We start from the raw sequence: 15,051 nt of genomic DNA, 5'->3' as shown, positions 1-15,051 counted from the left end.
GAGTTTAAAGTATAGGTTTCTTCTGGGCTTAGAGAACTCACCATTGGATTCTGCGGTGCTTGATCCTGACCCCCCAGACAGGCTCGAGGGGCGGGGTAGTCAGCACACAGGGGTCACCTCCACAGCCCTGTGCCTAGAAGGTTCTGGTTTGTAGCTTAGATCCGACGACCCTTTCCTTCTGTGCTTGTTTGCTTTCATTATTTGTTGAATTCAGTTTTACAACCTCATGCCTGCTTCTCTGATTTCTTGGAGATCAGGGGCAGCAGGTGGGTACCACACTTGACCGGTGCTTATCTCTCCACCCCTTGTTTTCCCTGCTGGAGCCAAGGGCCAAGGTGGAGTGACCCCAGGATGGCTCGTAATCCATTCTGAGTGCTCACGTCTTCAGCTCTTGTCTTAAAGTCTTGTCTTTTGTCCTGGCTTTCTCTCTAGTTTTGCTCTGAGAGGCCTTTTGCTCAGGTCTTGGCCCCAGGATGCTATGTGGTTGCCACAGGAGGCCAGGCACACCTGTCCTCAGTTTCCAGGACAGCCCTTCACCACTTCTGCCAAGAACTCAAGGCCTGTGGGCTGCCTGAGACCACCCCCCTCACCCCCTACCCCCGCTCTATAGCCCCTGGCACGTGCGCGACCATGTGGGCAATGAGACACGGTTTTGGCAGACACTTTCTGCTTATATACATACGGGAGTGTATTTTTGAAGAGAGATTTCCAAGACATGTCCCATTGCCTGCTTCAGAGGTGTCCTTTGGTTTTCAGCAACCCCACGCCAGGAATCGTGATCAACAGACCCAATGGCTCCGACGTGTATGCGGGGGTCCTGAAGGACTACACCGGCGAGGTAAGGGGCACAGGCTGGAGGCAGCATGGGCTGTTTCCGTTCCAGGGATGGTTCTCCCCCTCGTTCTTGCATTTCCAGGGTCAGAACCTCACTAGACTGATCTCTGGTCATTGCTTCATGTTTCTAGTCAGATTCGTGCTTGAGGAATGATTTCTGAGAGTTTTGCAAGAAAGCCGAGGGGAAACATGGGGAAAAGAGTTAGTCTACTGATCTTTAGTTTCTAGTCTTCCACTTTAAGCCTGAAAATAGATTTCCCTCAGTAATACCTGGTTTTCTTGAGGTCTTGATGCTAATCCAATTATAGATTGGTGCTGTTTTCTGAAAATCAGTGTTCTCAGCACCAGCCCTGGTGCAGTGTATCCCTGGATTTCGCTGAAGATAGGTTTTCATTAATTATCGTATGTCACTTCCAAATTAAATTCCTCCTAATTGATTTCAAGTTGTATTAATTGACACATTTTTTTTAAAAAGCCCCAAAATGATGCCACCTTATGGTTTGCCACAGTCTCTCTTTCCTGATTTCAGAGGGATCGTGTAGGAACTAATATTCCTGGTGGGTAAAGAAGCGTTTATCCAAAATTCAGCAGTTCTTTTCAGTTTCTTTTAAATTCAAGTACACTTAAATTGAACACATCATACGTGTAATATCAATGATCCCATTTTTATAAAATTATTTTTATATACTGAGATAAGGAAATGTCTGGAATCTTAGGTGGTAAGATTTTTGGTAAGATTTTAGGTGGTAAGACACCCCCCCCCTTTTATACTTTTCTGAATTGCTTTTTTTAAATGATCAGATATCAATGTTACTTTTTTTTTTTTTTAAAGATTTTATTTATTTGACACAGAGAGAGAGAGCATAAGTGGACAGAGCAGCAGGCAGAGGGAGAGGGAGAAGGGGGCTCCCTGCTGAGCAGGGAGCCTGACAGGGGGCTGGATCCCAGGACTCTGGGATCATGACCTGAGCCAGGTGCCCCCAGTGTTATCTTTAATCTTTAAGGAAATGAAGCATCCTTGGGATTTGACCTTCTAGGCTGCATATTGGACGCAAAGGGAGGCCCAGGGCTGAAGTTTCCCTCCCTTTTTGCTGTGCCTTTGGGGGGCTTCGCTCTTCCTCTGCTGTTTGTCCCTACCTCCCTGCATCTTTGGGTTTCCCCACCTGAACTTTGTAATGGTCAGGAGGAATGGCAAGCTTGCTGAGTTGCCATCAGCCAAAGGTAAGGGTATTTGACAAGGGGTCATGCACAGGCCCCAGAAACACTGGCCTTGCTTTGGGCCTTACCTGGCTCCAAAGTCTTCGCAGTTAAACCTGGAGCCTTGAAGACGGGTTGAGCCCGGGCCCGGAGCTGCCACAGACTCCGCAGACGCTCGCATTGAGAATGACAGCTGCAGCTGGTTTTCACTTCAACTCTTTGTAGGACGTCACTCCACAGAATTTCCTCGCCGTCTTGAGAGGTGATGAGGAAGCAGTGAAGGGCAAAGGATCTGGAAAGGTCTTGAAGAGGTAATGTCAGTTTTGTGGCTCCCACACTTTTCTGAATGACTTGGGACCCAGAAGAGGTGGCGTCCTTTACTCTTGGCCTGTCTCCTGCTGAGAAGTGACAGAGCCGGAAGCTCTGTCCTGACTTAAGACAGGCTGTGCAGAGCTGGAGGCTTTTTTGGGGAGCTTATTTGTGTCCCGAACTCACTCAAGGAGCCAGGATCCCTCATTATTGGTTTTTTTTTTTTTTAAAGATTTTATTTATTTATTTGACAGAGAGAGATCACAAGTAGGCAGAGAGGCAGGCAGGGAGAGAGGAGGAAGCAGGCTCCCCGCTGAGCAGAGAGCCTGATGTGGGGCTTGATCCCAGGACCCTGGGATCACGACCTGAGCCAAAGGCGGAGGCTCTAACCCACTGAGCCACCCAGGTGCCCCATCCCTCATTATTGTTAATGAGATGTTCCCTGTCACTTGAACCCACTGCTTTTTTGCTGTCCATGGATCCTAGAGCTGGTATGTTCCACCACCAGCGGAATACACCGAGACAGGCACAGAGCCTCGCAGCCGGTTGGATCAGAGGGTCTGGCCTGCCAGTTCCGTGCCGTGTTTGAGGTCAGCCTGGTGTGGAGAGGAGCACATTCACGTGCACAGCGCCAGCCTTCGTGCTGGGGAAAACCAGCCCCACTGCTTGCCACAGGCTATGGGTCAGAGATGTGTAGCATCTCTTCATGTGGCACTTCTCAGTGATGGCAGAGACTTGGGTGCCATGCTTCAGACTGTCTCAGGAGGGAAGGGACAGGCATGGGGAAGTGTGTGGGCAGGCAGATGGGGGGGGCAGTCGGTGTGCAGTCTGAGGGGCCCAGAAGGGAAGGAGTCAGAGCTGAAGGACTGTGTTCCTCTCTGTGTCCTGGCTTCCTTCCTCATTTGGGGGCAATCTGGTTGGAGAGTGTGGCTGCTGGCATGGGGCCCAATTACCACAGGACTCCCCTCCCCCAGTTTGAATCACACCTGGTCCTATGACTGACTGCTCAGCGAATGTCCCCTCCTCCCCAGCCATCATTCGTAGCTTTGAAGCTCTCCATGTGCCTTGTGGTTCAAGGTAACCCTCTGCAGGAGCGGAGGGCGAGGGCTGACAGCAGGCCCTGCGTTCCTCTTCAATGGGAGACTGTAGTCCTCGAGCTTCTTCTTTCTCACAGCAGCTTTTCAGAGAAATGGAAATGGGGTTAGGAATTGGTTTGACTTTCCTTGTCTGTCACCCTCTCTTGGCAGTGGCCCCCGGGATCATGTGTTCATTTACTTTACCGATCATGGAGCTACTGGCATACTGGTGTTTCCGAATGATGACGTGAGTTTCCCTTAACATTGTTTTTTGTTTAACATTTTTTATTTATTTGTCAGAGAGAGAGCACAAGCAGGGGGAGTGGCAGGCAGAGGGAGAGGGAGCAGCAGGCTCCCTTGGAGTAGGAAGCCCGATGTGGGCTCAATCCCAGGACCCTGGGATCACGATCTGAGCCGAAGGCAGATGCTTAACTGAGCCATCCGGGTATCCAGTCTTTTTTAACATCGTGAGGACAAGGTAGGAGACTGGCAAACAAAAGCTTGGGGTCAACATTCAGACTGTGATGTGTATTTCTAGTGTTCTACCAGGGTTGATTTCTGTGTGTGGTAGGTGAGTATAGGGGCCACGCTTAGCGGCCCAAAATCTATCTAGAGCCTCTCAGGTTTTGCATATATTTCTCTTCATATCCCAGCCTCAGTAAACTGTCTCCAGACTTGGGTACGTGGCACTAGAGGCAGTAACAGAACCCAGCCTCCGAATGCTCCAGACAAAATAATGAACGAGAAAGCACATTCTCTTCCCCCTTTTAAATTTTTGAATAGAACATGCGAGGTACCACTTTGGGGTAATGTAGCCGGTCACCATGATTCTTTCTAAGGGCCAGTAAATAAGAATTTACACAGCAGCATTAGGGCTTTATTAGTGGGTTATCCAGCAAATGATTTCTCTTCATATGTTGGTCCACATGTCAATATTCTTACCTTTCAGCTTCACGTGAAGGACCTGAACGAGACCATCCGTTACATGTACGAACACAAAATGTACCAAAAGGTAACATCAGCACTTGGGGTGGCCTGGTGGGGGAGGAGTGTGAGGAAGGCAGGAGACGCAGAGCCGACCCCCTCCTTGACGCCCCAACTCCAAATGGCTGTTTTCTGGAGAGTGTCCTTGGGATCGGTCTTGACCACTGGTTTTCCAGGATTCACCCTTAGTGATTCTAGGGCGTTAGCCGTTAGCTCGGAATACTGGAGCTCTAGTTCAAACGCAGTGTGGACCCCACCTACAGGGTTTGACTCCGAGGCCTGGGGTGAGGCTTGAGAACTGGCCTTTCTGAGTTCACGCTGACTCTAATAGTCTGGGGACCACGCTTTGAAGACCACTGTTCTTAGCATCGACTCCAGTTTGGGAGCCCCTGGGGAGGAAAACACCATCTTATTTGGCCCCGGCCCGTCCCTGGAGCAGCCTTTATACAGACTGAATGGTCTGAACACACACGGGATAGAAATGTGGAAATTGGCCTGCCGCACGGTCTCCCTGCGTTGGATGGAGGAACGATTCTCTCTCTCTTTTTTTTCTTTTTTAAAGATTTTTTAATTTTTATTTATTTGACAGACAGAGATCACAAGTAGGCAGAGAGAGGCAGGCAGAGAGAGAGGAGGAAGCAGGCTCCCCGCCGAGCAGAGAGCCCGATGTGGGACTCGATCCTAGGACCCTGACATCATGACCTGAGCCGAAGGCAGTGGCCTAACCCACTGAGCCACCCAGGCGCCCCAGGAACAATTCTCTTAAGCATTATCTGTGGCGTCATTTGCCCTGCGTCATTTCAACTAATAGATCATTCTAGTCTGTTAGTTATGGATAGATTGGAGTCCTTCTGGTTTGTCTGACAACAGCTTCTGTAGCCTCCGGTAGCAGCCTTTCCCAACCGAGATCTCTCCCAGAAGCAAGAGTAAAAGACCCTTAAGAATGGGTGAGAAGAGTAGACAGGGCCAGAGTAACATCTATGTGAGGTCTGTGCCTGGCCAGGGTGTGAGGTCACCTGTCTTGTTCGCCTCACAGATGGTCTTCTACATTGAAGCCTGTGAGTCTGGGTCCATGATGAAGCACCTGCCCACCGACATCAACGGTAGGTGGGGGGAACACTGGCCTCCAAGCCAGGCTGGCTGAGCAGGTTGCTCGGGGGCACAGTTGGTCATTCCCCGATTCTGCCAACGCGAAGAACCAAGTGGTCTATAGAAGTAGGGGCCTAAGGCAGCCCCTAGGAGTTGGGGAGAAGGCTTCCCTGGGAGCAGCTCTGGACTTCCCTTCAGTATTAGTGGTCCAGGAGTAAAGAATCTGATGGAAGCCTCATGGTCCTCTTCCAGGTCTTGGTGAAGCTACTTAAGTCCAAGATCACGTAGTCTTTGGACCAGCTTTGTGATGCATTGCTTGCTGGCTGCTGATCGTAGGCAGTTGACTTACCCTCTTTGACCCTCTGTTATCCCATCCGTAAAATGGGGATAAAGACAGTGCCTGTCTAGGGGGAGAAGAGCATTTTAGGTGCTGACATTTGCCCGGCACCATTCTGAGCCCATAATAGCTAGAGAGTAAATGGTGGCTATTACATACGTTCAGTCAAAGTGTTCGTTCAGTAGATGGTAATTTTCTCCGGAAATGAAATTAGATACATGTTCTTTGAGTTTCCAGAGCTATTAAAATCTTTCAGCGTTTTTCTAAAATAGCTTGGCATCCTACTGAGCATATGTGCTTGCTTATTCCTGCAGAAAGTGTTTATGGACCAGCTTCTCTTTTCTTCCACATTTAATTTTAGACAGTTTCTGTAACCGAACTCACAGGGCTGGGTACAGTCATGCCCTTGTGCCCTCCCTGTGCTGGTAGCTTTGATTTCCCCAGGGAAGAGGGAAAGGCTCACACAGCAGGTGGGACCCACAGCGGAGAACGGAGTGTGACGGCTGGATGTCTTAAATCCCTGCTAGTTTATGCGACCACCGCTGCGAACCCCACAGAATCGTCCTACGCCTGTTACTACGATGAGAAGAGGTCCACGTACCTGGGGGACTGGTACAGCGTCAACTGGATGGAGGACTCAGATGTGGTGAGCCCCCAGGGGTCTGGCTGCACCGCCGAGGCCCGGCCATCGGCTCTGATGGTCAGAGGACTTCCATGGTTTCCTCTTTGCAGGAGGATTTGACCAGAGAGACCCTCCACAAGCAGTACCAGCTGGTGAAGTCCCACACCAACACCAGCCACGTCATGCAGTACGGGAACAAGGTGAGGGGGGCCCCCCCCTGCCCCTCCTGATGGTGGTGGAGCCTCGGGCCGACTCCCCGGGAATGTGTGGCTCTGAGTCCTGGGCATCATGCCTGGGCTCTGGGGTCAGACCTTGCCAGGTTCCTCCTTGCAAAGTTGTGAGATTCGGGGCAAGCTGCTTCTCCGAATCTCCATTTCCTCCTGGGTCAGAGCTTTAGCGTACAGTTAAAGAAGGTCGTGCATCAGAAACCCTCAGCAGGCCTGGCGCATGGTAAGAGGCCACTGAACTGAAAGCCTGTGCGAGTGTGGGGTGTTGTTGCTTCATAGGACCCCACACCCTACATGCTGCAGCTCTTTACCTTTTACTTTGTGCTAGAATTTAGGGACTTCCAGCCCACCCCACCCCAGCTATGTTCAGAAGGGACCTAGTGGTTAAATGGGTGAGTTTATCAGGGCTCTCTGGACAGAGGTCACAGCAGGTGGCTGCTGAAGGCTTGGGCCATATGTGTCACCCGGGGTAGGCGGTTGGCAACCCTTGCGATGTGCAGAGGAGGTGTTTGTGCACTTGTCCCTGTGACCAAACACCATTCCTCAGGTGGCCTGCTACCATCTGAGCTCTCACCGGCTGAGATCTGTTTTGGGGATGCAAACACTATCCTTCTGGAAGGCCTTGTGAGCCAGTCAACCCAGCTGCCTCCAGCTCCTCATGGGCAGAGTGTGGACCGGAGCCTGGGACTCCGCAGGGTGGGCACAGGCCATGAGATGTGCCCTCAGGATGCCCTGGGCCAGGCTGGGCTTCTTAGTGGTAGTGGTCGAGCAGGGAGCAGAGAGAAGGCAAGGGAGAGGTGACTCCGAGGAGGCGGGATCAGAGGTGAACAGCCCTGGCTGCGTGGGACAGGGAAGGGGGGGCATCTGGTCACAGCTCTTTGCCCTGGGCTTCCTGTGTGCCTTGTGATTTCTTCCACACTGGACGTTCCTGGTCTTGGTTGAGGAGCTGTGATGGATCTTTTCCAAACCTTATGTGTTCGTATATGTTTATGGGAATTTCATTTTTGTTTTAGAGCTTTTTAGATTATTTTGGGTCCTTTTTTAAATTTTCAGTTTTATTTATTTATTGGAGAGAGGGAGAGAGGGAGCACAAGATGGGGTAGGGTCTGAGGGAGAAGCAGAATCCCTGCTGAGCAGAGAGCCCAATGCGAGAATTGATCCTGGGACCCTGGGATCGTGACTTGAGCTGGAAGCAGACGCTTAACTGACTGAGCCACCCAGGAGCCCCAGTTGTTGCCTGGTTTAGGAACAGAATTGCTTGCAACATTTCTTTCTCCGATTGGGGTCCAGTCTGGAGTGACCTGTGCAGGCAGTAGAGCCTGGCTGATGTGCCCTTTTGGCCCTGACCGTGGCCCTCTGTGGCTTAGCTCTGCCCCGCTCAGTGGACCCAGACCTCAGCTCTAACCTGTCCTTTGTGCCCTCCTGCTCCCAGGTGCTGGGGCCCGGTGGGTGAGAATGGGTAGGGCAGCATGACCCGGGTTGCCGCTGGCTGAAGCGACCCTGGTGCAAGCTCTGTGTGACAAGGGAGCAGTGATTACTTTTCATACATAACGGAATTAGCAATTCTCCTGCAAAGGAAGCCAAGTATTTTTTTTAATATTTTATTTATTATTTGACAGACAGAGATCACAAGTAGGCAGAGAGGCAGGCAGAGAGAGAGGAGGAAGCGGGCTCCCCACTGAGCAGAGAGCCCGATGCGGGGCTCGATCCCAGGACCCTGGGATCATGACCCGAGCCGAAGGCAGAGGCTTAACCCACTGAGCCACCCAGGCGCCCCAAGCCAAGTATTTTTGAAGTTCATCATTGGTGGATTTCAGGGGCTCGGATGTGTTTTCTTGCCACCTGCTGAGGACCAAGTGTGCATTTCCAGGCTGCACCCGTGGCCCTTCAGTGGTCCTGAAACCACATGGCGTGAACTCTGAGCCTTCCGCGGAGAGGCAGGACCCAGGACACGTTTGGGATGTGTGCCGCTCAGACTGGCTCTCTCCCTTTCTCCTCAGTCCATTTCCACCATGAAAGTGATGCAGTTTCAGGGAATGAAACACAAAGCCAGCTCTCCTATCTCCCTGCCTCCGGTCACACACCTGGACCTCACCCCGAGCCCCGAGGTGCCCCTCACCATCCTGAAAAGGAAGCTGATGAGCACCAATGACCTGCAGGAGTCCAGGAATCTCATGGAGCAGATCCACAGGCATTTGGATGTAAGTAGTGGTTCAAGGAACCATTTCCTGCTACTGCCCCCAGCCTCACCGGGCTGCCTGCATGAACTTGGTCTCTGCCTCCTGATGGTTACCCAGTGCCACTTGGAGCTAGGAGACAGCACTCTGGGGCCACCCCTCCTGCCACATGGGAGTATTTGGGGAAGGAGACTAGCCTCTGTGCTCCATGTAACAGAGAAGCAAGTGAGCAGAGCACTGGCTGTCTTCATTCTCCATTAGTCAACTGAACTTGACCTCTTTGGTAGCAGGCAGCAGAGGACGGGGCTGTCTCTCTCCTATATCTGCCAGTAGGTCATGGCACGAGAGCCTTGCCCTCTTCTGTACCTGGTTGCTTAGAAAACATTTTAATATTGCCACTTAGTGAGTTATTAGCTAATCGTGGTTTTTAAAAAAAAAAATGCAATGTATAAAGTTTCTGCAGCCTTAGGAAATTGTAGTTATAGCCTCAAATTCTTCCTTAAAATGTTTGAGCAATCTTACAATAACTGAGTTTGTTTTCAGTAGCTCATCTGATTGTTTGGAAGTGGCAGAATCGCGTTTCTGGTTCTAGCTGCACATCTGGAAGCCCCCAGGGAACAGGCTGTCGCTGGGCTGCCAGGCGGAGGTGGTCTCCTTCAGCGGAGTTGGCTCTGTGGTGACTCGCCAGCCTCACGAGCATGGCGCTCGGGCATTCGAGAGCACAGCCTATGTTTTCTAGGAAAGAGAACATCTCTGATCTGGTTTAAATTCCTGTCTCTAGTAATCCTGGCAGCCGGTGTCCCATGTCTGGTATATTTTTTGCTGGTCTTAGTGTAATACAGAGGTCCTCCTACTTGTTGGTCTGGGACTTCTTTATGGTCCTACTAAAATTTTGATTCCAGGGTGCTGTTAAGTGGTGTTCTGGTGATATTTGCTGCATCAGAAATGAACACTGAGATTTTGAAAATATTAACTGATTAAGAAATCGTAACAAACCCATTTTGCAGTGAGGTATTTCTTTTGTTCATCCTTGGGGAAGGAAACAGTGCCCCTCCCCGTACCCCTCTTTCTGGTGGTTTCTGGACTAGATGTGCAAAGGTGCCCATGAACACACAGCACCATTCAGGGGACATCAGGCTATTCTGGGGCACAATCTCTACACCCATCTCTTTTCTCAGAGTGGGCCAGGCCTGCTGTTCAGGGAGATAGATTTATAGGTTTCTGTCGTGTCAGAAGTCCCTGAAAAGGCAGGCTATTTCTCAAGGTTTCTGGCAATTACCAGAAGTTTCCCATGAACATCTCTTGCCTCCTGCAGAATGCCTCTGTTGGCATCTATTTTATTTTATATTTTAAATATTTTATTTATTTGAGAGAAAAAATGAGGGGCAAAGGGAGACGCAGACCCCCTGCTGAGCAGGGAGCCTGCCGTGGGATCAATACCAAGATCCTGGGACTATGACCTGAGCTGAAGGGAGACACCTACCCAGCCGAGCCCCCTGGGCGCCCCTGTTGGCATCTATTTTAACATGCTAGGTGAGAAGCCGCATGAAGAGAGGTCTAACAGATCCAGGGTTCCGAGAGACTGCGTGACTTAAGGCACATTTTGAAAACGTGTGTCTCCGCAGGCAAGGCACATCATCCAGAAGTCAGTGCAGAAGATCGTCTCCTTGCTCACCAGCTCAGAGGCTGAGGCCGAGGGGCTGCTGTCGCGGAGAGCCGAGCTCCGGGCCCACGAGTGCTACCAGGCCGCCGTGTCCCACTTCCGCACACGCTGCTTCAACTGGCACTTGTCCACGGTAGGCTGGGGCCCGGGGCCACACCACACCACCTACCCTGAGTCCGCAGACCCTTCCCTGCATCTTAAACCCCCAAAGCTAAATTAATATTGGCTACTGGAAATCTCACAAGGTGCATGGTCTTCTAGAAGATTCCATCCAGGCTCAGGATACAGTGCCCTCATTCAGAGGCCTTTGATAGGGACAAGAGGGGGAGGGTCAGCCCGATCACTGACCACGAATGCTGGCCCCAGACAGCACTCAGTTGTCCAGTGGGTAGGAGTTTACCAGTCGTGGCCCAACTCCCTCCCTGTGTTTGACTGACGGGATGTTCCTTCTCTCCCACCTTTGCAGTCTCCCTGCCACACCTCCTCCCTCACCCCGATCTGTTTTGACCCCTCCCTGAGATTGAGTATTGAAGTCAGGCCCTGGTAGAACGTCGGGTTGGTGGTCAGGCCATGTGATGCCTGGAGCCTTCTAGGGAAGGAGTCAGCAAACTGGCCCCCAGCCCGATCCTGCCCACAGCCTGTTTTTAGAAATAGTTTTACTGGAACACTGCTGTGCTCTAACTGTGGCGTAGTTTCTCTGGCCACTTTCACACTCGCAGACTCGAGTAGTTCACACAGCCCGCAAAGCCAAAAATGTTTCCCGTCCGGCCCTTCCCAGAAGAAGTTTGTCAACTTCTGCTTTAGAGCCGCATTCTTCCCGGCTGTAGTTAATGGCCTCGAAGGGCTGCTTGAAGTCCCATATAGATCCATTAAATTAATTCAAATGAAATGCAATGGGAAACTCGGTTTCTTAGCCACTCCAGCCACATTTTGGGTGTTAGTAGCCACATGTGGCTGGCGACTACTGAATTAGAGAATTTGATAGAACATTCCTGTCACTGTAGAAAGCCCTGTCGGGCCATGGTGTGTGCACCTGGTCATGCCTGAATGCTTCAGAGATGGGGCCCTGGGCACTTTGAGGTGGCTCTCCATTATTTGGAAGCTTTCAAGTTTATTTTGTCTTGTATTTAACTTTGTAAGGAAAGTGCTTTTCTTACTTGATAATAAAGAACCCCGATTATTTAATCCATGCTTTGTCTTCTGGTGCCAACTCTTTTGCCCTCTAGAATCACACAAAGCAGATCCCCTCCTCCTTCCCCCTGAGAGTTCTCACATTCCCCCAGAAGGTTTTGCAAGATAAATATTTGTGGTTATCTCAGTCTTTCCCTGGGGCCATCTGGCTTGGCATCCATTTCCCATCCCGCTCTCCTCCCTGTGTTCCTCCTCCCAGAATGAGGTTCTTAGAGCCAAAGCCAGGTGGGCAAGGGGGCAAGGGGCTCCTAGTAAGACAGGGGAGCGGGGCCATGGTGGGCCCTCCATCGGGAGGCCTGAGCTGGTACCGACGTGCTCTTGGAGGCTTGCTAGCCCCCAGGCCCAAGGGCCTTTTTCATGGGAGGGAGCCCATAAATCACCCCAGGTTACTGAAAAGTGGTCCTGGAGGATCCATGAACCCCGAAGAAAGGTCAGGGACCACAGGTCAAGGTGCTTTATGCCTGTAACCACAAAAGCGTGGGATATTCCCAAGTCAAGAGGGCATAGTACGGTGAGACGGTGGCGTCTTGACTGTCTTCTCTGGTTTGTTTGCCTCTAGTACGAGTATGCTCTGAGACACCTGTACGTGCTGGTCAACCTTTGTGAGGAACCTTACCCGATTGACAGGTGAATGCACACGTGGCCTGCGGGCTCCGTGTCCCTTTGAAGCCGGCAGGAGCAGCACTTCTAGGCTTCTCCGCCAGCGGCTCCCTCTCACGGTCGAGGAACTCGGGCTAGATGCTCCCTCCATGATTCTGTGGGGCTGGTCTGTCGTCAAGGACAACCTGTTCTGGGTTGGGTTGTTTGGGATCATTTCTCCAGACATGACATGGGTCACCAGCCTCTTCTTCCTGCTTCTTACAGAATACGGCTGGCCATGGACAAGGTGTGCCTTCAATACTACTGAAACACTGCCTCCCTGATGCTTTTCCACGAGTGAACACTGTCCCTCACAACGTGTGCTTAGTTGGAAGAGGGGGAGCCGGCAGGAGGCCGCCCCAGGAGCTCCGGGCTCGCCTAGGCAATGCGGTCAGGCCACCTGCCCTGCGGGCCTTACCTCCTTCCCCAGCTCCTGCAGGTCCTTTGTGCCACTCCAATAAAACTACACATTGGCCTGGGTAAAGCTCAGTGTGGAGAAAGGTATATTTGCTTTTAGAGGAGATTTTTGGGCTTATTTGTTTCCAGAAGCAGGAAGTTGACCCCGGGGGGGCGGGCAGGAGGTTCTGCCGCTGGTGAAGGGTTCTGAGGAATTGGAAGCTGGAACCTCTTGAGTCTTTAGAGTGACTTTATCAAAGAGGGATGGAAGCCCCAGATGGAATAGTATGTTTAGGAAATACTTTGATTTGTTATTGTTTTTGTATCTTTATTTATCAGCAGTGGGCAAGGCTTAAACAAAAGAAATAAAGATTTATCACTGAACCTGAACATTCATTTCAGGCCCCTGACTTGGCCCTGATGCTCCTGGCCACAGCTGCCCTTCCCCTCCCCCGCCCTGCTGTCCCTGCCCCTCTGTGCTCCCGGACTCTTCAGCCTTCTGTGCCTTTGTGACCTGCTGGTCCCCTCGCCCCAGAGTGCTTTTCCCTCACGGGATAGATTCTCAGGGTGTATCTCAAGGGCCACTTCGCCCTTGAACCTTCTTCAACTTCTTCCTGTCCCCTCCCACGCTCCCACCCCCATGTAAAGTCCTATCTCCCGTCTGTCTGCGTTGTTTAGCATCGGGCACGGCTAGTGTCGGGACTGGCTTTCCCAGACGGGGAGGGGGTGTCTCAGTTCCCGGGGCGCAGAGCTGCCTGGCTGTTTGCCTCGGCCCGGTGCCCCACGCAGGGAGGGGCTCCCAAGGGGCTTGCTGAAGACGGGTCAGTAACACGAACTACATCCATGCAGTGGAATAGCCTAGAGAGATGAAAAGGAATGAGGCACCGATGCCCGTTAGGACACGGAGTCTGAGTCAAGTCACCAGTCACCGATTACGGCTAATGTGCAGAATAAGCCGGTCTGTGGAGACGGAGGGTCGCAGGCAGCGGGGACATAGTGATCGCTGATTGGTACGCAGGTCTTTTGGGGTGATTGAAAGTGTTCTGAAACGGACTATGGCAATGTTCACACAACTCTGAATATACAAAAGGTCACCAAACTGTACAGCTTAACTGGAATTATGTGGTTTGCTCCTTAGATGTCAGTGATGCTGTTTTTAAAAGTAAGCCATAGAGCCTAGTGCTATTTACAGAGATAGATAGACGGACGCAGAGAAGGCAGGTGACCCCACCTAAGTGTTCACCCTCATGACCCTGTCTTTATGTCATGACATATGTCTTCTTTAGCAACAATCAATGCCTTTAAAGTTTGGAGTTAAGGATTAGAAGTTGGGACACTGGTCGGTAGGCTTATGTCTGTGACTAATTCCGGGTGATACTTCGGTTTCCAGTGGGTCATTTTTCATCATGGATTATCCTTCCTCAGGGAGGTGGGCCTTGAGGCTAATCTCATGACTTCAGGGAAAAGAACTCTTACTGTCCTAAAGACTTGGGGACACTCTAGGGTTTTAGGTGACAAGTACAAGAAGCCTGCTGTGTCTTACCGTAAACTCATGTTCAATGATGGGCAAACCTGAGGGCTGGCTGATGATCTAAGAAAAGGAGGCACTGAAAAGGAGAATTGGGAAAGAAAGCTTTTAGGAGGCCTCAAGATACAGATGGCAGAAAGCTCTATTCCTCTGTTCTCACAGATTGTTAACCACCCTTGTGATCCTGGTTCTCTGGGTCCTCTCTGTAGAATGAAAGCAGACGTATCTATTTAATAAACACAGAAGCTTGAATATTTGTGGTTCTAAAAGTTAAGAGTGGCTGTGTTTTGTTTCTCAAATAAATGATGATTTTTTGTCACAGTGCCATGGCTTTTCTTCTCCTCCCGTGGTTCCAACAGGCCCCCAGTGGAAATGGGCTCTCTGTCCCTCCTGTTAATTCCTTTTCTGTTCTGATTTCTAATCAGATTGATCTTTCCATGTGTGTTACAGCTGACCAGCGGTTTTTTCTTCCTGTAATTCTATCCAAATTGTACAGACGTGTCCTGGCACAAAGTCCCAACACAAAAATATTCAGGGCATAACGTGGCCATCCCTTCTCTTCCCCATAAATCTCAAATATCGATCTGATATTCATCAAGAACCCCCTTTCTCTACATTAACATACCTGTATGCAAATGATACTTTTTTCTTTTTTACCTTTACATTATAAAAACATAGAAAACCAAAATAAGGGGAACATCCTTGTAGCTATCACTAAAGTCAAGAACTAGAACTTTACCAGCTGTACTGTATTAGTTCAAAGTTCTCCAGAAACAGAACCA

The 15,051-nt window shown here is 50.7% G+C and overlaps 1 protein-coding gene across 2 annotated transcripts in view; it reads left to right on the top strand.

Annotated features, from left to right (window-relative positions):
* The window catches only part of LGMN (legumain), a 52,725-nt gene extending 38,135 nt beyond the window's left edge, over positions 1-14,590 (top strand). For both annotated transcript variants that reach the window (XM_044232180.1, XM_044232179.1), the window contains exons 4-14: positions 757-838; positions 2,257-2,342; positions 3,588-3,663; positions 4,366-4,428; positions 5,437-5,503; positions 6,354-6,472; positions 6,559-6,648; positions 8,676-8,876; positions 10,478-10,648; positions 12,266-12,333; positions 12,571-14,590. In XM_044232180.1, coding sequence (XP_044088115.1) covers positions 757-838; positions 2,257-2,342; positions 3,588-3,663; positions 4,366-4,428; positions 5,437-5,503; positions 6,354-6,472; positions 6,559-6,648; positions 8,676-8,876; positions 10,478-10,648; positions 12,266-12,333; positions 12,571-12,613 — 1,066 coding nt within the window. In that variant the 3' untranslated portion in view covers positions 12,614-14,590. The remainder of the gene's footprint in view (positions 1-756; positions 839-2,256; positions 2,343-3,587; positions 3,664-4,365; positions 4,429-5,436; positions 5,504-6,353; positions 6,473-6,558; positions 6,649-8,675; positions 8,877-10,477; positions 10,649-12,265; positions 12,334-12,570) is intronic.
* The last annotated feature ends 461 nt before the right edge of the window (positions 14,591-15,051 follow it).

The sequence above is a fragment of the Neovison vison genome, chromosome 13, assembly GCF_020171115.1.
Source record: "Neovison vison isolate M4711 chromosome 13, ASM_NN_V1, whole genome shotgun sequence".
NCBI lineage: Eukaryota > Metazoa > Chordata > Mammalia > Carnivora > Mustelidae > Neogale > Neogale vison.
Note: the sequence above shows the minus strand (reverse complement) of the source record. Positions and strands in the feature narration are given on the sequence as shown.